Here is a 21,297-nt window from a genome sequence, read left to right on the forward strand (position 1 = left end):
CATACCCCTTCTTCGGCATACATTGTACCAGCGAAGTCCATGAACTATCTGAAATGGGGTACACAACCCCTACATCTAGCCACTTGATAACTTCCTTCTTGACGACCTCTTGCATAGCCTCATTCAACCTCCTTTGATGTTCCACGGAGTGTTTGGCATCATCCTCAAGTATAATCTTGTGCATATAAAAGGCGGGGCTTATCCCCCGAATATCAGCTAGAGTCCATCCAATGCCCTTCTTCCTTCTTTGGAGCACCGCGAGGGTGGCATCTACCTGCACGTTAGTTAAGAACAAAGAAAGAATAAAGGTAAAGTTGAACAAGGGCCCAAGAATTCATACCTGAGGTGTAAAGTCAAAGGCTTCAACTCCAATATGGGAGGTTCCTCGATTGAGGGCTTTGTTTGTGGAGTCTTTCTGTTCTCAAGATCCAAGGAAAGTTTCCGGGGCTCACATGTGTAAGAACACATTCCTTGCAAAGCATTGACATACTCTACCAAGCCTTCATCCTCAGTCACATCATGGTTCAACAACACAGCTTCCAAAGGGTCCTCCACATTTATCACAGCACTGGTGTCTTCAACAATCACCTCGGTCACAAGATCAACAAAGGAACATACTTCGTTGCTATTGGGCTGCCTCATTGATTTGTAGACATGGAACACAACTTTTTCATCACTTACCCGAAAGGTGAGCTCCCATGCTTCCACATCAACCAAAGCCTTCCCTATAGCTAGGAAAGGTTTCCCCAATATGATCGGCACCTCATAGTCAACCTCGTAGTCCAGAATCACAAAATTCGCGGGAAGTATGAACTTGTCGACCCGCACAACATCATCAATAATACCAAATGGCCTCTTTATTGTTCGATCCGCCATTTGCATTCTCATTGAAGTAGCTCTCTGTTGACCAATACCCAAAGTTTAGAATACAGAGTAAGGCATCAAATTTGTACTTGCTCCCAAATCACACAAGGCCTTTGCAAAATCTATACTCCCAATGGTACATGGAATGGTAAATGCGCCGGGATCTTCAAGCTTTGGAGCCATCGAGTGCACAATGGCACTCACTTGATGAGTCGTTTTGATTGTCTCACAATCCATAAATCTTTTTTTAGTTACCAAGTCTTTCATAAACTTGGCATATCCCGGCATTTGCTCAGGAGCTTCCACCAACGGCACATTGATCGACAAGATTTTCATCATCTCAATAAACTTCTTGAATTGGTTTTCATTCTTTTGCTTTGCAAGTCTTTGAGGGTAAGGCAAAGGAGGCTTTGGCAAAGGAGCCTTGGATTTAGGCATTACCGTTTCCAGTATGTCTATCACGTGTTCCCTAGACGGGTTCACGTCATTTTGAGTCTCCTCCTCATTATCATGAATATCAATTATCATCTCACCATTCAAATTCTCTTCACTCACTTGCTCATCAACTATTGGATCATAGGCATTTTGCACTTCAACATCATCATTCACAACTTTCTTTTGCTTGGAGGTACTTGCTTCACCACCTCTACCGCTCCTTGTGGTCTCCTCCATTGCATGGCCGGTATTATTACCACCCTTCGGGTTTACTACCGTGTCACTAGGTAGTGCCCCCTTAGGGCGAGTGTTCAAAGCTTGCAAAATCTGGCCAAGTTGGACCTCCAAGTTGTGGATAAAAGTATTATGGGATACCAATTGGGTATAGGAGTCGGCGTTTTTCTTCATCATTTGCTCAAACATTGACTCAATCTGTCCCATCCTATTGTTTGATGAGCTAGGACCTTAAGACGAAAATAGAGGTGAGTTGTTTGGTTGTTGATACATCAGGGGCCTTTTAAAGCCCGACCCCTGATTACCTTGATTACCATTATTCCAACCCCTTGGTTGTTGTTGCCACCCTAATTGCTATTGTTATTGCCACCACGGTTACCCTGTTGCCCTAATTCTGGTTGTTGTTCCCAAGTTGCTTTGGTTGTTGTTGTTCCCATTGTTCCAATTTCCTTGTTGATTTTGATTTCCCAAATTTCCTTAGGATCTCTACTGTTATTGTTGATTCAGATCACTGCCCCTTTATCCTTGGTAATTGTTCACATACTGAACCTCTTTACTTTGCTCATCATACCCATCATCTTTGTTGTAACCACTACTACTTTGCTCATATTGATCTGGGTTTCCTTGACTTTGTTGACCTCTTTGCCTCATCATGTTGACCATTATATTTATATGGCATTCACTTGTTTTGGCCCTTGTACTTATTGCAATTGAGCTTTGGACAACTGGTTCATAGTTGTAGTTAACTCGGCTATTGCTTGGCTGTGATCATGGAGCTCTTTGTGTAGGTGAATAACGTAGGAATCACCTTGTGGAACATTAGCTCGACTTTACCGGGCCGAGGAAGTATCTGCCATCTCATCAAGTATATCACACGCCTCAGCATAACGAGTGTTCATAAAGTTTCCCCCGGCGAGTTGGTTAACTACATACTAGTTGGTAGTGTTGATGCCACGGTAGAATGTTTGATGGATCATTGCTTCGGTCATGTCATTGTTCGGACATTCTTTCACCATCTTCCGATACCTTTCCCAGATCTCATGAAGTGGTTCATTTAGCTCTTGCTTAAAGGCGAGGATCTCATCTCTCAGTGTCTCCATATGCCTCGGTGAGAAAAAATTGGCTAGAAACTTGTCGACCAACTCATCCCACGTGGTAATGGAATGATTGGGGAGTCTTTCGAGCCAGTACAAAACTTTCCCTCTAAGTGAAAAAGGGAATAATATCAGTCTCAATGCATCCCCTGACACATTTTTTTGTTTTCTTCCCCAGCAGGTATCCACCAAGCCTTTTAGATGTTTATATGCATTCTGATGAGGAGCGCTTGTGAAGTACCATCTTTGCTCCAATAAGGTCAACATGACATTTGTAATCTAAAAATTGCTCGTTCGGATCCAGGGTGAGACAGTTGCACTTGCGTAACCTTCATTTGAAGGACCCGAGGAGCTGCTCGCGAAGGAGCTGGGGGAGGGTCTGAAATGTTTTCATTGGCCTGGTGGGCTCTTCTTTGAGCTTGAGGTACTATATGCACCTCATCTTCAGCATTGTCATCTACCTCCTCCCCTGGGAGAACATTTCCGAGAGGATCATTATTTGTCATTTTGTAGCTGAATCGATTTACTCACAAAAGTTAGTAAAATAGAAGGAAAGAAAAACAAGACACACAACTAGTCAGATAGATAGCCAAAATCATTTAACTCTCCGGCAACGGCGCCCAAAAGTGATCGGCTCCAACCCTGCACCACTATATAATGGTAAGGAGTGGTCAATGCAGCTTTTACCCGAAAGGTCGAGATCGATATTGACAGGGAGTTAATATTGGTTGGGAGTTGGGTTTCTATCTAATCTAGCTATGCGTGTTGCTTTTAATTGCACTTCTAACCATGCTTGGATTTGTTTCTATTCTACGTTTAATGTTATTGATTGCTGAAAATAATCTAAGTACAATATTTTTGTAGGAGTTTTCTCAATTGATAAAAAGCACTAGGGAAGTGACTTACACCTAGGTGAGTATCTAATGGGGTCTAGAATTTAGGGCAAGCTTGTTATGATTGGGGTCATGATATAACCATCACACATAAGTGCTCACTCTATACCTCTCGGTAGTTTGAGTGACTTTGCCCAATTTGGCTTTCTCAAATCCAAATGGGTGTTCTTCCATAGCAAATAATATTGGCCCAAGTCGGATATTACTATCTCTAGGTTTAACCCTTTAATTGGGGCTATCAATCTCTTGAATGCACCCCAATTTATTGTTAGCCTACTTTTCCTAGACTTAGTCCCTCTTTCTCAAGAAGAATCCAAGTCATAAAGGAACGAATCAGTATTTGCAACCACCAATTCTACTATTAAAGCATAAATCAAGCTAAATATCACTAACCCATAAATAAATAAGCCCTAAAATTGAAGACCCATTAAATACACATACTAGGGTGGGTCACAACCCTAGCTAATGTGTTTAGCTACTCATAATCAAGGTAGAAATCAAAGATGAAGATGAAATATAAGCCATAAAAGTTGATTACAAGAACAAAATCTAAGAATACAAGCTAAAGTTACTCTAAAATTACTCTAAATGGTAAAGTACGGTTGTTCACGAGTCACTGATACAAAAGATAACCTAAAAATGTGAAAAAGATCCATTTATACACAACTAAAATTACTAGACAAAAATACCTCTATGGGAGGTTTCGCTGTCAGCGAAATACTGGCATCTCAGCGCATGAACTTTCGCGGCCGTGCAAAAACAAGCGCGGACCGCGTTCTTCTATTTTGGACTTGGACTGGGCTAGGTTTTGCAGACAGCGTAAAGTCTACCTCGTCTGCATTGGCTTCTATCGCGGCCGCGTAAAATGTTCGCGGACCGCGTTCCTCAGTTAGGTTCCACTAGCCAAGTCTCTGAACCTCTCGCACGCCCTCGGCGAAATTTGCACCGCGTCCGTGCCTGGTAACTTCACGGCAGCGTAATTTAGACGCGGGCCACGTTCTTCATTTGAGCTCATATTGCAAGGTCTCTGATTTTTTATCTCCACTCTCAGCGCAATTTCACTCGCGGCTGCGCCAATGGTTTCGTGGCTACTCTTTTGTAATACGATCAATGGCAGTTTTAGCACTTGCTGCAGTTTCTCAGAACATCACTTTTGCTGCAGCATATTTTTAATCACCTCAGTGGAGGGTCTTAGGTGAACACGTAATAATAGCACTGACAGCGCTCCAGTTCCATTCTTTGGGCTTGTGCAAGTTCGAATCTTTTATGAGTTCATTTTGGATTCTTTACCTTATTTTGACCCAAACCTGTAAGTAAGCACCTTAAGTTAGTTTTCGGAAATACCTTAACGCACTTTTGACCCAAAACCTAAGCAAAAGAGAGCATAAGATAGGCTAAAATCCACAATTATCAGGACCCACAATGGTTGTTCCTTGCTATTGAGTTATTTGTTTAATTGCAGTTATGTACTCAGTCGTATTCATCATTACGTATCATATCTCAGTCTTTGTTAGTATATTATCACATCTCATATCATTGATTTGGGCTGCTTAGCATGTGTGTTGTGAGCTCGAGAGACTGGAGAGATCGATGACTAAGTGAGGCCGAGGGCCTAATTGTAAAGTTATTGATATTATAGCACGTGAGTTGTCCATGCAGCACGTGAGTTGTTCGTGCAGATCCAGATGTCGATACTATAGCACGTGAGTTGTTCGTGCAACACGTGAGTTATCCGTGTGGATCCAGATATTGATACTATGGCACGTGAGTTGTTTGTGCAGCACATGAGTTGTCCGTGCGGATTCATGCCAGGATTTGACTTGCTATAGTGCTTGGGCTGGATCGGCCCCTCCGGAGTCTGCACATCCACATTGGGCGCATTACTAGCATTGTTATGTTTGGGCTGGATCTGCCTTGGGCTGGATTTGCCCTGTTTAGTACTGAGTGACTGAGTGTGTCGAGTGATTGAGTGTGATTAGTGGAAAGTGTAAGACAATGAGATTGAGTACTCTGAGAGTGTAAGTACATGAGTTCATCACTGAGATACATTGCATTTGACATGTGTACTTGAAATACATGCATAGAGATGCATTTCTTTCTGCTACCCGATTTTTGGTGACATTTATGATTTCACCTGTATATTGACATATAGGCATAGAGATGTATTTCCCTCATGCTATATGAAAATGAAACACTTATTTATTGTTGAAAGGCTTTTTGAGAAAAATCACGGTTTTCAAACTTACTCATAGATTTTTTAGGTTTTCGGTGAAAGATTTGGGATCTACTGTATACTTGAAAAGCATGCCTATTATCGTAACCGCGAACTAGCTGAGTTAGTTCTTGTAAAATCTTTATTATATTATTATGAACTGTTGCTGGTTATTGGAGTTGGACTCTGGCCCTTGTCCCAGCTCGTCACTACTTTCAACCTAAGGTTAGGTTTGTTACTTATTGAGTACATGTGGTCGGTTGTACTCATACTAAACTTCTGCACCTTGTGTGTAAATGTTGGATGTTGATGTTGTTGCGTACGGAGGGAGCTGGATCGGAAGATGTACCCGCATTCCAGTTATGGCTATCACTAGTCCTTGGTAGCATTAGATTCGAATTTTGTTAATTTACATTTCAAACAAATGTTGTAAATATTTCAATTCAGCTTTTGTAAAGAAATCTAAATCTTAGACACTCATGATTTGTACTACCAGTCCTTGGGGAGTTGTATAAAATTCAATTATCTCATCTTTGACTCACATCAGTATTATTATATTGTGTTTTATAGTTAATTGACTTACCTAGCGGGTCGGGTTAGGTGTCATCACGACGGTTTGGATTTTGGGTCGTGACGCTAGTATAATTGACTCGCTCTTATACACACATATTAAGTTTTTTTGCACTGATATTTATAAAATTAAATTATTTATGAAATAACTATAACTAATCGTATAATAATATTACAATTTAATTGATAACATAATAAAAATGATTAACTGACTTGGATATTTTATTGGATTAATTTACAGTGGTATTATAAAGGGTATCATATTTAACCGGTAAAAGGGGTTTTGCTTTGGGGCGACGGTCCACAGAGGAAGGAGGGAAAACCCTAATTAAAAAAACCTCGCCACACTTCCACTGTTCCACGGGCACACACTCGCAGTAGGTCGTCGAGTTTAGTCCTGTACGTATGCTCGAATTTATTCTCTGTTTCTCCTGCTTCTTTCTCCGTCAGTAGACCCAATACGTAAAAACTGTAGTCTTTTTTAGTTGAGATCTAATGATTGTTCGTTTCACTATTTTGACGACAGCGGAAGAGAAGGAGACAGAGTGTAAATATGAGCCGAGCAGCAGCAGCGAAAGGCGGGAAGAAGAAGGGGGCAACATTCGTAATTGACTGTTCGAAGCCAGTGGATGATAAGATTATGGAGATTGCTTCTCTTGGCAAGTTCCTTCTGGAGAGAATTAAGGTTGGTGGCAAAGCTGGTGCTCTTGGGGATTCCGTTACCGTTACCCGTGACAAGAACAAGATCACCGTCACTTCTAACTCCGCCTTTTCCAAGAGGTACTACTTCTATATCATGGCCCCCCTTTCCTCTAATTCCTTTTTCTGCCTCATTTTTAATTGGGAATAATGCAGTCATTCATATGTTGAGCTTTGAATCAGTTGCTAATGGATTTAGAAAGAAGTTCTTTTTGCTGTTTATTTTTTGTTAGAGTTGCCAGGTCAACAAGTCTCAAAAGGCTTACATTTTGTGCTGTTCTACTGTTTGTTTATCCAATGCATTATCCTATTTACATTGAGAAATTATGAGAAACAAAAGCATGAAAACAGCGGTGTAATCATTTGTAACTTGAACAGGGTATTGCAATAATCCTTGTTGCTCTTCCTCAAGTTATGTTGACTGATCGTCAATGAGCTCTACGTTCAATCAACTGCATTTGGATCGTAGTTTGATTAGGAGTTGGGGTTGGCTTTCATCGTAGTTTGATTATGTCACTGACAGATTGACAGTAACTTATCATAGCCTCCTCTTTATTCTGGCTCGTATATTCTTTTGTAACTTGAACAGGGTATTCCAATAATCCTTGTTGCTCTTCCTCAAGTTATGTTGACGGATCGTCAATGAGCTCTACGTTCAATCAACTGCATTTGGATCGTAGTTTGATTAGGAGTTGGGGTTGGCTTTCATCGTAGTTTGATTATTTCACAGACAGATTGACAGTAACTTATCATAGCCTCCTCTTTATTCTGGCTCGTATATACTTCACATAATTCTTATTTAGAATAGTGCAGTCATTCATAAATTGCGCTTTGGAGTCAGTTGCTAGTAGTTTTAAAAGAGTTCCTTGTGCTGTTTATTTTAGTTAGAGTTCCCTGGACTACAAGTCTGAAAAAGTTCACCCTTCTATTCTGGAGTCTTTACATTGAAGATGATGGTTAAGTCATTTTTCTGTTTGTTTATCTAATGCATTATCCTATTTACATTGAGAAACAAAGAAAAACAAAAGAATGGAGGTGGTGGCATAATATATCTTAATTATTTGTAACTCGAACAGAGTATGTACATAATGCTATTATGTTTTTAATAATCATCGTAGCTCTTCCTAAGATTATGTGTCAATGAGCTTTACTGCTTTAGGTAGATTATTTAGCAGTTCTCAGTGAAATGTACTGTATTCTTAAGTAGGCAGTTGTTGGTGAGGCCAATTAGACTGCAGCGTAGCCTTTTGCTTGTCCATTAGTTTGCAAGTGCAATTTAGTTGATTTCATTCTCTACTCAATACGTGATCATATACAGAAAAATACACTCGGGTTATGTCATATTTACCTGTGAAAAGGGTTTGAAGAATTAGTATGTATTAATTTTTTTTGAACTTGAAAGAGATAGGTAATTGATATTAATAATCATTGTAGTCTATAGAGACTCTTGCCAATTGAAACATCCTTCAGGGAGTGTTAGCATATTTTCAAGTACTTTTTGTTGGGTCCTCATGGAGTTCATCACTTTTTCATGCAGTGCTTGTAGAATCATAATGATGTTTTGCAAACATAACCTGTTCCTTATTTGTTATGTTTTCAAGCTTATTGGTTAGTAAATAGTGAAATCAACCACTTATCATATCACTTATCTTAGGTTCAAGAGATTGCCTGAAGACTACTAATCAAAGAAAGTGATAGTCTAAAAAGAGAGGCCAATATGTGGCAATCGATTTACCTTGGGGCAAAATATTTTATGTGACCCGATCAATGAAGGAAGTTATCACGATGTTAACTACTGCTACGTTAAAAACAAAAAGAACTACTTGTCAAAAGTAGTGAATTTCAGGCACTCTAGGACTAGAGATAACAGCTTTGCTTATTCTGTTTTACTTCTATTTTTCAGGTATCTCAAGTACCTTGTCAAAAAGTACTTGAAGAAGAATAATGTTAGGGATTGGCTTAGGGTGATTGCTGCCAACAAGGACAAGAATGTTTACGAATTACGATACTTCAACATTGCTGAGACTGAGGCAGATGAAGAAGATTAAACATGGCCATTCAATATCACTTTATCTTCTTTAGGCAGCCTTCTTACTTGGAACCATTTATGTCATCTGTTCGAGTTACTTAGCAGTCTTATCTGCATATTTCTAGATTGTCGCAGTTTTGATTTTTCGGTATCCTTATTAGCAAAAAGAAAACATTAGTTTGATACTTTGCTTTGTTTATATTTGGTGATCAAGTCTTATTGCCTTTTTCCTCTTGATGATCGCATGTAATTTGTTGATCTTACTTGTTGCTGTTTTTTTTTTTTTTTTAATTTAATCACACAACTAATGAATGGCTTCCTCTTAAGTTTGTCTCAAGACGACAGAAGTGACCAAGTGTGATGATCCAAAAGGTCATCACTTGTTTTAGAAATAAATTCTGTGTTTCGAAACCTTAAAAACCTCTTTTTGTCTCACCTTGATTTGCGTGTGCAGTCCGGGCGTGTAGCTGGAAAGCCATTATGTGAAAATCTATGAAAAGTGATAAGTTTTGCCTTTAAAATGAATTTAAGTTGACTTCGGTCAACGTTTTGGGTAAACGGACCCGGGCCTGTGATTTGACGGTCCCAGAGGGTCCGTTGGAAAATATGGACTTGGGCGTATGCCCGGAATCGAATTTTGAGGTCCCAAGCCCGAGAAATGAATTTTTAAAGAAAATTGTTTTTTGGAATATATATGAGTTTTTGGAAATGAAAAATGTTTGGAATTTGATGGTATCGGGCCCGTATTTTGGTTCCGGAGCCCGGTACAGGTCTTATATATGATTTAGGTCGAGCCTGTAAAATTTGGTAAGAAACGGAGGTCATATGACGTGATTCGGAACCTTAGTTGTAAAATTTGAAACTTTGAAAGTTCTTGAGATTTTCTTTGATTTTGATGCTAAATTCATAGTTGTTGATGTTATTTTGGTGATTTGATTACAAGAGCAAGTCCGTATGATGTTTGGTTTGGAGCCTCGAGGGCTCGAGTGAGTTTTAGATACGCCAAGGAGTGAAATTTGGACTTAGAAAGTTGCAGGTTTTTAGCTGGTATGTTGCAGGTCTGCAGGCTTCGCAAGCTCGCAAATGCGAGCCCGCAAATACTAAGAAGACCTGGTATGCCTTGGGGTCGCAAATGCGACGTAGTCATCGCAAAAGCGATACCGCAAATGCGAAGGGCCCATCGCATTTGCGAAGTGGCCTGGAATCCTTCAGAGTTGCAAATGCGACAATCCCATCGCAAAAGCGAGTTCGCAATTGCGAACATTAATCGCAAATGCGATGATAGCAGTCTTGTGAAGGGTTCGCAAATGTGACATCTGCGACCTGCAAATTCATAACTTAGCCGAAAATCTTTCATTTTTCAAACATTTTCAAAATCAAAACACCTTTGGGCGATTTTTCAAAGACAAGTACTCTTCTAAATCGATTGTAAGTCATTTCTAACTCATTTTCTTCAATCTTTAACATTTTTTCTTATGATTTCAACTCAAATCAAAGGTTTTCATGGGGGAAAATTGGGTGTTTTGGGTAGAACCTAGATTTTTCAAATTTTGGGGATTTGGACCTCGATTTGAGGTCCGATTTCAAAACAAATTATATATTTGGGTTCGTTGGGGAATGGATAATCGAGTTTTGGTTCGAACCTTGGGTTTTGACCATGTGGGCCCGAGAGCGATTTTTGACTTTTTGGGAAAAACTTTAGAAAACCTATTTTCATGCATTGGAATTGACTCATTTAGCATTTATTGATATAGTTAAGTAACTTGTGGCTAGATATGAGCGAATTGGTGATTGAATCAAGAGGTAAAGTAATAGTTGAGACTTGAATTGTGTTCGTGGCATCGAGGTAAGTATTTGGTCTAATCTTAGCTTGAGGGATTAAGAGTTGTGTCTTATTTGCTATGTGTTATTTGTTGAGCACGACGTATAGGCATGGTGACGGGTATCTATACGTTGGTGTCAAGCATGCCCGTGAGTCTTATACTATGATTAATGTGACTCAGTTTGTATTGTTCATGCCTTATGTGATGATTTCTATTGTTGAGCAAAACTTGTGGAAGTAATAGTGGTATTTGAATATGGAAGAGCGTTGGCTCAAGTTGTATAATGAATTGTGGAAGTATAATTGGCAATTGAACCTTATAAACCATTGGCTCAAGTTGTGAAGTGAATTGTGAAGAAAATGTGAAAAGAGAAGAGAATTATTATATTGTCTCCCTTGCCGGGATGTTGTTGCTTTTAATGCTATCTCCCTTGCCGGGATGTTAATGTTTTTGATATTGTTCCCTTGCCGGGATTTGATTGTTGAACTATTGTTCCCTTGCCGGAATTTTATTGTGATTTTATTTATTTCTTTGCCCTTATTGCTTGTGATTGTTTTTTGGGTGAGAAAGAGTGTTAAAACACGAAGGGTGATATCGTGTATTATTTTGGTGAGAGAGTGCTAAAGTACGAAGGGTGATGTCGTGTATGATTTTGTGAGGAAGAGTGTAAAAGCACGAAGGGTGATGCCGTGCCGCACGATGTACAATTTCGTGCCGATTATATTGATTTTTATGGTGAGGACGAGAGTAAAAGCACGAAGGGTGATGCCGTGCAGATTATATTGATTCTTATGGTGAGGACGAGAGTAAAAGCACGAAGGGTGATGTCGTGCACTTGTTTGGTTTCTGATTCTTGTTGATAATTGAGTTATGGTGTTCCTTATATTTACTTGTTGTCCTTCTGTTATCATTTGATGTTTCCCCACAGCATGTTTCCCTCCCATTCTTAACTGTACATTCCTGCTTTTATTTTCCGCTGTATATGATTTAACTGCACAAGTTTATTTGGTAGTCTGGTCCTAGCCTCGTCACTACTTCGCCGAGGTTAGGTTAGGCACTTACCAACACATGGGGTCGGTTGTGCTGATACTACACTCTGCACTGTGTGCAGATCCCGGTACTGGAGCATACAGACCGTAGCTTTGGGTTGCTGTCTTCAGTCCATTCGGAGATCCAAGGTAGTCCTGCAGGCGTCCGCAGGCCCTGGCGTCTCCCTCTATCCTTTCATCCTGTTTCATTTACGTATTTCAGAAACAGTGTTGTATTTATTTTTCGGACCTTGTTTGTAGTATTCCTAGACCGCCTGTGAAGTTGTGACACCAGTTCTGGGTAGTCTTTGTTTAAGAAATTGTATTGGAAATATTTAAATGATTTTATTTGTTTCTTCCGCTTGTTTAAATTCCGCTGTTTATAAACTGTTGGTTCATAATTGTTAAAGGATTATAAATGGGAAAACGGTAAATTGTTCAAACGGTTGGCTTGCCTAACTTTTACTAGTATGTGCTATCACGACTCGCGAAGGTTGAAAATTTGGGTCGTGACACCAAGTAGGATTCCTAGTGGAACTAGCTTAAGCAGAAGTCGTTGATCTGGTGAGAGTGAATGTTGGTGATTTCTTTTTAATTTTTAGGGCCATACGTATGTTCTAAAGTGAGCAAAACAAAGTCGTTGATGACTAATCTTAAAGCTCACTGGTTAGAAACACGAAACGGAGTAAAGTGACAATAGTTTAATGGTAGAGGAAGTTTTATTATTCACACTGAAAGGAAATATGATTTTCATCCGTTAGGTGAAGAAAACAAAAATGCTTTCTGTGATCAAATCACATCATTTCAGAAAAACATAAGAAACAAACCTGAGGGCTTTTGGGATAAAGCAATTTGTGACTTTTTAGACAAATCGTTAGAGGAATTCTTTTGAAGAATATTTCCAAAAGCTTCCAAATTTCTAGTGTCTAAATGCCAATATTTTTATATTTTATTACTATTTTTATGGAGTTACCAATTAGACCTTGTAGTAACCTTAAAATTGACTAGATAATGTAAATATCTTTTACGTACATAAAATTAAAACTCTCGAAATAATACTTAAGTTATATACATTGATAGTACTATTTTGACACTATGAATGCAATTTGATCAATTGCAACTGAATAATACGCTCCGTAATAATACTCTGTTTCCGGGTTAACATTACATATTGCTATGAATAGCTCTAATAATTATTGTTGAGCATCGAAGTCTTTTTAACTGTCCTTCCCGCCACGGAATGTACCAAAATCCAAATGAAGTTGTTGACCAGAAAGCTCATATCTTTAATGCACCCTTCTCTCAATCTTTCACATCCAACTGTTGACTCTTTCGTTTGGAATACTCTGATCAGAGCTCATGTCCAACGAACTCATCCACCTACCAGCCCCGCCCATACCCCACTCTCCATCTTCCTCCGAATGCGCTTCTATGGCGTCCAACTTGATTTTTACACCTTCCCTTTTCTCCTCCAGTCCGTCCATTCTCCTTCACATCTCCAATTGGGGCGATCAATTCATTCACAGGCTATTCGTTTTGGTTTCTCATTCGACCCATTTGTCCAAACTTCGCTAATTAGTATGTATACCACTTGCGGCAATGTGGCTTCTGCCCGAAGAGTGTTTGATGAAATGCCTCGACCGGATTTACCGTCGTGGAATTCCATAATCAATGGGAATGTCAAAGCTGGTTTGCTAAGCATTGCGCGCGACTTGTTTGATGGAATGCCAAGTAGAAATGTCATATCTTGGAGTAGTATGTTGGATGGTTACGTGAGGTGGGGTCAGTGTGAAGAAGCATTGGTGTTGTTTAGTCAGATGCAAGAGGAAAATAAAGTTACGCCTAACGAGTACACCATGTCTATTTTGCTTGCAGCATGTGAGCAGTTGGGTTCACTTGAACATGGGAAATGGGCTCATGCTTACGTATACAAACTTGGGATGGATATTAATGTTGTACTTGGAACTTCTTTGATTGAAATGTATGCTAAATGTGGGAGTATTGTCAGGGCAAGATTAGTTTTCGAAAATTTGGGTCCAAAGAAAGACTTAATGGCTTGGAGTGCGATGATCTCAGGCCTCGCGATGCATGGTCACTGGGAAGATTGCCTCCGTTTGTTCTCAAATATGGTTGACAATGGAGTAAGGCCCGATGAAATCACGTTCTTAGGTGTACTTTCTGCTTGTGTACATGGAGGATTGGTGAGCCAAGGGAAGGAAATGTTTGAGAGGATGACTAAAGAGTTTGGTATTTCTCCTTCGGTTCAGCATTATGGTTGTATGATTGACCTTTATGGAAGAGCTGGTTTGATTAATGAAGCATGGAATCTTGTGAATACATTGCCTATGGAGCCGGATGTGCTTATTTGGGGAGCTCTTCTCAGTGGAGCCAGGATATGTGGAGATATTGAAACATGTGAAGTTGCACTCAGCAAAATAATAGAGCTAGATTCCACAAATAGTGCAGCTTATGTTCTCCTCTCCAATGTCTACGCTAAGATGGGTCGGTGGAAAGATGCTAGGCACATCAGAAACCTTATGGAGGCGAAGAGTGTAAAGAAAGTTCCTGGGCTCAGTTCCATAGAGGTCAATGGACGCATTCGCTAGCACTAGTTTTCAATGGGAAACAACTGATGCTAAAGGATGCTCTATGTAGGTTCAAGATGGATGGTTATGTAGACAATATAAAAGGTATTGCCACTCAAGGAACGGGAAAATTTAGCAGTTTTCACTTCATACTGAGAACTTGCCAATTTAATTCTTTGTTCTAAAAATATAGCACGGTTCTCATATGCACCTTGCGAAGGTAATGTTGCAATATAAATTGCCTCAAGGGCTTTTTCTGGGTGATATTGTTGTCAAAAGTCACAACTGGTTTCAATACTTTGTTGGTGGGGAATGTTTCTGTAGTGACTGCTGGTAATTGACCTTGTCCTGAATTTTGATCGGCAACATACGGTCCTTTTAAGCGCAGAAGCTTACAAACTCATGTGACCTGGCAATATCGACTTCTGGGAGCGCCTTGTGGATTAAGTTTCATTTGCTTCCAACAAGTTGATTCCTTAAAGCTATTTGCAAGCGGAAGTTTATATATCTTTGGGAAATGACTTCCATCTTGTGCAGATATGGTCCTCCTAGTAGAAACTGGGGGATTCTACAGATGCACTTGCATGCTGAATAGATCAGAAAAAGCAGAGGCGGATCCGGGATGTAAATTCTATGGGTTCAACGTTTAAGGTTCTTAGTATTGAACGCATTATATCCTTAAAGTTATGAGTTCATATCTACAATTTGTTGCGATTTTAGTGATCTCAATGTCGAAAGTTATGGGTTCAATTGAACCGGTTGGTATAAGGCTACATCCGCCCCTGAGAAAAGGACCCGAAGCTTTATGTACTTCTAATTCTTATCTGTACAAGATCCGATCTTTCATATCTGACCCATTTTTACAGTTCTCAGATGGTCCTTTCTTGAGGCTAAATGCTTAATGCAAGGGCTGCTAAGCATTTGTTACCTTTGCAACAACTGTAGTTAATACATTTCAACCCTTCGCTATACTGTACCAAAATATTGTAATAACCATTTGGTGAATTTTTTCATTTAATATATCTTTTTGTTTCATCATGTCTGGAGAAGTTTTTAACAGCTCAACAGAAATGGTTGAGACTATTATTTACTTTTTGAGAGTAGTTAAGTTTCCTGAAATGCTTAAAGGATCAAGAACTATGCATTAATATTTTGACTCCTTGTCTGCCTTTTGTCATTTCTACACCTTTGAGATTTCGAGCTAACTAAAATAAAACCCAGTTGGTTCTACTATCCAGTTAAAGGTTACGCCCTCTTCCTTATCAGTGGAAGCAATATTATCTATTACTAGTAACTGCTACCATATTAGTTTGTATTTAGTGTGGTTTTCTTGGGGTTAGTAAACAATTTTTATGGTGTGCTCAATATAATCTAGCAAAGTGATTGACTTAAATTCATCTGATGAGATGGTAGATCACCACAGATCGCAAGTCTTTCTCTATTTGTACCAGTAAAGAAATTTAAAATATCTAAAGTCGATTAATAGATAAGTATGTAAAGCCATTAGAAAAATACCTGCCAAGCGTTGACATACATAAGGTGTTTCAAAATAACGACTTTGAGTTTTGCCCGTGCTCCTGCTCAATCTCTAGGCCCTTCGTGTATATATATATATATATATATATATATATATATATATATATATATATATAGTACATGACTAACAATCAGTGGCCCATGTACTCACACTAAACAACAACTAAATATTTTACCTAATTATATTTTTTTAAATATTTTTCCATTGTTGTTTGACTTTATTTTAAACTACATATATACTAGTAATTTTTATCTTCGTGTTAATTGTGCCTTCGTTACTAAAGTGCATTTTGTGCCTTCTACTATCTATCACTTTAATAATTCAAAAGCACTAAGAAGTGTCACACACAAAGGAACATTTAACTCATTAAAGTATTGGGAGTACCAGTCCACTTCAAAGTTGGGGATATTCAAAATTTATGAAGTCATGAATTAATATCTAATAAATCAGATATACTAAGCAGTGTCGTACACAAACAAATGTTTAACTCAGTGTTGGAAGTACCACTTCATAGTTGATCAGAATAATGCCAAATGACCCAATGTTTAATATCTCATATAGATAGACATGCATCTCATAAAGTAGTAAAAGTTAAACAAACATGTCTACTGCAACAACAAATTACAAATGTCAATGACAGCAAGGAACCGTTCAGCTAACGCTCACAATGCAGTTCATGTAGTTGAGATTCTAAGAAAGTATAAGCAAAGTTCTGGCCAAATGGTTAATTTAGATAAATCAGCTATTTGTTTTAGTAGAAATGCAACGGAGAAGGAGAAAATCGAGATATTTTCCTTACTTGGACAACAACAAAGAAATGAGATGAGTATATATTTAGGATTACCAGTTATTGTGGGACGCTCAAAGAAAAAGATGTTAAAGTTTATTAAGGATAGAGTCAAGACAAAAATAAAAGGATGGAAGGGTAAATTTTTAAGTAGAGCAGGGAAAGAAGTAATGCTTAAATTTGTACTTGCAGCAATCCCTACCTATGCCTTGTCTTGCTTCCAACTCCCTGATGGTCTGTGCAAGGAGATTACATCTCTTTTTTCTAACTTTTGGTGGGTACAAACTGAGGATAAAAGGAAGATGCATATTGAGAAATGAGAAAAATTATGTGATTCTAAATCAAGAGGGGGCTTAGGATTTAGGGATTTAAAGGCTTTCAATAGGGCTTTGTTAGCTAAACAAGCTTGGCGTATATTGTCGTACCCGGATTCGTTGTTAACAAGAGTTCTTAAAAGCAAATACTTTTCACACTCAACTTTCCTTGATGCTTCCACATCATTTACAGGATCATGGATATGGAGAAGTATTTTCTGGGGAAGAGATCTCTTAGTTACTGGACTAAGGTGGAGGATCTCTGATGGGAAAAATATAAATGTTTGGATTGATCCTTGGATTCCAAGAAAGAATGGTTTTACTCCAAAAAATATTCAAATGCAAAACAATTTAGATTTTAAGGTTGCCGACTTAATTGACGAAGATACGCATACCTGGAAACTTCATAAGATAAGTACGACCTTTGAACCTGAAGATGTAGATGCAATTTTGTCTATACCAATATCCATCATAGGTCTTAATGATAAATTACTGTGACATCACTCAAAATCTGAAAACTATGAAGTTAAGTCAGGTTACTATTTAGCAAAGAGTTTGGCCGGTAAGACTATTAGGAACTCGGAAGCCCAGACGAGTTGTCATTCTTTTTCTAAAAGCTTCTGGGATTCTTTGTGAAACTTAGAAATTAAAAATAAACTTAAACATTTTCTAAGGAAGTGTGTGATTAACTCTTTGCCCGTTAATTATACCTTAGCTAAAAGATTACAGAACCTGGATAAAACGTGTAAGATTTGTGGTCTTGAAAGTGAAGATATAGAACATATGCTATTTAGATGTCCCCGATCTCAGTTTGTATGGAAACAAAGTCCTATTAATTGGCCTGATATTGATAACATAACTGACTTTTCTATGTGGTGGTACAACTTGTTCTTAAATGCTAAGCACTTTCCTGAATCTACTGAATTATTAGATTTGAGTGTTAATCTTATGTGGCAAATTTGGAAAGGTAGGAATGCTTGGTGCTTTAATCAGGAAATGTTAGAGCCAACTGAGATTGTTTCTAAAGCTCTTTTTGAGTATGAAGAATATAAAGATCTATTTACTAGTTGCCTCGCTGCACGACATTCAACTGGAAATGAGTTTCTGCCTAAACCAACAAATTTTCATGATGATGTTTTATTATTTACAGACGCAAGATTACGGTATGATGATCAACATGCGAGTATTGGTGTCGCGGCTTTGAATAGCCTTGGAAAACTGCTTCATGCCCATGGATCCTCAATTCAATATGTTGGAAAAATCATGACTGCTAAAGCGATTGCCATAAGAAAGGCACTTGAATGTGCTATTACTCTTGGATGGAAAAGTGTGAAGATTATATCTGATGCTAAGAATGTTGTTGATATGATCCAAAAACAGGTGGCTACTTCATGGGAGATAGAAGTGTTGTGTGAAACCATTTGGAAGCTATCAAGCATGTTAGATCACGTCGAGTTTCTTTATATTCCAAGGAAGTTAAACAAAGCAGCGCATAGTTTAGCTAAATTTTCTATTTCTTTGTTGAAGGACATCTCCTGGGAGAAGTTTTTCCCAACTTAGATTATCCAGGATGCAAAGAGTACATTTGAACTTTGTTGTTCGTTGATGCAGTAATGAGAAGTCTTTGTTTTGGAAACAAAAATGACAGCAAGGAACCTATGATGTATCCCACACTGCTTTGTTGTACTCCAGAAATATTTGTTTGGTTAGGTATCTTGATAGTATAGAGCATTTTAATTGAAGGCGTTCTAGAACAAAAGTTTTATCTTTTTTTTTCTACTACACAGAAGTGCGCCTAATTCGTCGTCGAGAACCTCTCTAAATGTTGAGATGACATCGCTAATGGCAGCTATGGTAGTTGGTTCTGGTCTCTCTCATAAAGAAGAAAAAGAAAGAAAACTTCTAGGTTTTCAGACAAAAGATAACATTTCGGATACTTCTAGGTCAATAACACATTTGGACTTCCCTCTTTTGATCTCTCCACGTGTCCTCATCTCAACGGATGTGCAAAAACATTATAGATTAAATAATAACCATTTAGATGAAGAACACCATAGCTTATTCTATAACTACACAACACTAGATCCCAAACTTCAAAATCTGTCACATGGGATATGTACATAGCAAAAGAATATTCTTCAGTTATATTTTGTTATTAGCTAGCAAATAGGATTTAGACACATGTATAGGTGGTTATTTTGATTCTTTTATTCTTTCATAGAATAATCTTATATATAGATTGTCTCTGTACAGAATGAATACACAGAAAATTTCCACAAAATTGTCTCGATTTCTTTTACAGTCTTTCATGGTATCAGAGCAGTAGCTCTTTCTGGGAAAAATCAGCTTCTTTCTCCTCACTTTTCTGCGTCATAACCCTTCACCATGACTGGAACAACAGACACCATTGTTGCTCAGTCTTCCTCTGCTAATGCAGTCAATTTTGATCCAAATAACCCATACTTTCTCCACTCATCAGATGCACCAGGTATGAGTCTTGTGAATGCAGTATTTGATGGAAGAGGCTTTCAAGGCTGGAGGAGATCAGTTCTGATTGCTTTTTCAGCAAAGAACAAGTTGGGGTTCATTAATGGAACATGCCCTACTCCTGCTATCACTTCCAATGAGTATCAGCCATGGACAAGATGCAATGACATGGTGACTTCCTGGTTACTAAACTCACTATCCAAAGACATTGGAGATAGTGTCATATATTCCAAATCTGCTAAAGAGCTTTGGACCAGTCTTGAGCACAGATTTGGAAGGTCAAATGGAGCTAAGTTGTATCACCTACGCAAAGAACTATCCAGTTTAGTACAAGGAACAAGTGATATAGCAGGGTACTTCACAAAGCTCAAACGTCTATGGGATGAATTAGACTCTTTAATCTGTGATGTTAAGTGTGTTTGTGTTTGTGTGTGTTCTGGAAAACAGAAACTGGAAAAATCCCTAGAAGATGAAAGACTTATACAATTTCTTATGGGTCTAAATTATGTCTATGGACAGGCAAGGGGAAACATTTTGATGATGAACCCTTTACCTAGCTTAGATCTTGCTTATTCTCTGGTATTGCAGGATGAGAGTCAGAGAGAGATCTATATGAATCCCCTTCTCTCTGCTGATTCTTCATCCTTCATGGTGGGCACTCAAGATAACCTTGCAGCACAAGGAAATTTTGTGCAAAGGAACAACAAACAAGGCCAAAGAAACACTGGGCAATTTCAACAACAATCTCAGAAATCAGGGAACAACATGCAATTCCAAAGATCAGGAAGTAATATGCAAAAAAATGGGAACACTCCACAAAGAAACTTTATTGCAAAAGGAAAGAAGCACAAGTTCAATCCTAACTTATCTTGCACCCATTGCAAGAAAATAGGACATTCAGTGGGAGATTGCTATAGAATCATTGGTTTTCCTGAAGATTTTGAATTCACCAATCCTAGAGGTTCTCAAGTTCAATTCAGAAGCAATGGAGCTATAACAGGGGATCAAGGAGAGGATGCAAGCAACTATTCTGAAGTTCTAAATCAGCACCTTTCCAAGGATCAATTTTCACAATTAGTCCAGATAATAAAGCAAGTAAAAGTTCCAGATGCAGGGAGTTTCAATTCATAAATCAACACAAATGCAGTAGCTGGTACTATTATGAAATACACTGGAAGTTGTTTTGCAGTTTTTAACACTAACACTTGGATAATTGATTCAGGAGCTTCAGAACATATGTGTGTTGATTCAAATGCTTTCATTTCTTTAAAACCCCTTCCAGTTCCTTTACATATAAATCTGCCTAATTCTTTTAAGGTGACAGTCACACATACTGGAAAAATTCCTATCTCTGCTGAATTCATTTTAGAAAATGTTCTTCATGTTCCCAGTTTCAAAGATAACCTATTATCAGTCAATAGGTTTTGTGTTCAATTTCACTACTTAGTCTTATTTACTCATAATCTGTGTCTCCTGCAGGCCCCTTTAGTGAAGAGGGCTCAAGTTTTTGGTGAAGAAAAGGATGGATTGTATCTGTTGAAGCCTAGTGTTGATAGGTTTAGCTCAAAGGAGAAAAGTTTTTTATCTTCAAATCAAAGTGTTCTTAGTCCAGTTTCAGTTGTTTTTCCTTTTTCTGCAAATGCAGCTTCTGATGTAAACTTTTGGCGCATTAGATTGGGGCATTTGCCTTTTTCATCAATGAAGCA

The 21,297-nt window shown here is 38.4% G+C and overlaps 5 protein-coding genes across 5 annotated transcripts; 4 read left to right on the top strand and 1 right to left on the bottom strand.

Annotated features, from left to right (window-relative positions):
• Positions 1-921: 921 nt before the first annotated feature.
• On the bottom strand, positions 922-1,740 carry LOC138877707 (uncharacterized). Its single transcript, XM_070157337.1, has one exon. It carries the CDS (start codon positions 1,738-1,740, stop codon positions 922-924), a length of 819 nt encoding a protein of 272 aa, XP_070013438.1.
• Positions 1,741-6,579: 4,839 nt separating this feature from the next.
• On the top strand, positions 6,580-9,267 carry LOC104223429 (large ribosomal subunit protein eL22y-like). Its single transcript, XM_009774870.2, has 3 exons — positions 6,580-6,701; positions 6,829-7,082; positions 8,905-9,267. Exons 2-3 carry the CDS (start codon positions 6,856-6,858, stop codon positions 9,047-9,049), a joined length of 372 nt encoding a protein of 123 aa, XP_009773172.1. The 5' UTR covers positions 6,580-6,701; positions 6,829-6,855; the 3' UTR covers positions 9,050-9,267.
• Positions 9,268-13,066: 3,799 nt separating this feature from the next.
• On the top strand, positions 13,067-15,479 carry LOC104223428 (pentatricopeptide repeat-containing protein At3g62890). Its single transcript, XM_009774869.2, has one exon. The coding sequence runs from the start codon at positions 13,138-13,140 to the stop codon at positions 14,485-14,487; it is 1,350 nt and encodes a 449-aa protein (XP_009773171.1). The 5' UTR covers positions 13,067-13,137; the 3' UTR covers positions 14,488-15,479.
• A 1,151-nt stretch (positions 15,480-16,630) lies between these two features.
• Positions 16,631-18,664, top strand: LOC138877708 (uncharacterized). Its single transcript, XM_070157338.1, has 3 exons — positions 16,631-17,024; positions 17,298-17,579; positions 17,820-18,664. The coding sequence occupies exons 1-3, from the start codon at positions 16,631-16,633 to the stop codon at positions 18,662-18,664; spliced, it is 1,521 nt and encodes a 506-aa protein (XP_070013439.1).
• Positions 18,665-19,489: 825 nt separating this feature from the next.
• LOC138877709 (uncharacterized) lies at positions 19,490-20,722 on the top strand. The gene has a single exon (XM_070157339.1). The coding sequence runs from the start codon at positions 19,490-19,492 to the stop codon at positions 20,720-20,722; it is 1,233 nt and encodes a 410-aa protein (XP_070013440.1).
• Positions 20,723-21,297: the final 575 nt, after the last annotated feature.

This window comes from Nicotiana sylvestris, chromosome 9 (genome assembly GCF_000393655.2).
Source record: "Nicotiana sylvestris chromosome 9, ASM39365v2, whole genome shotgun sequence".
Classification (NCBI taxonomy): Eukaryota; Viridiplantae; Streptophyta; class Magnoliopsida; order Solanales; family Solanaceae; genus Nicotiana; species Nicotiana sylvestris.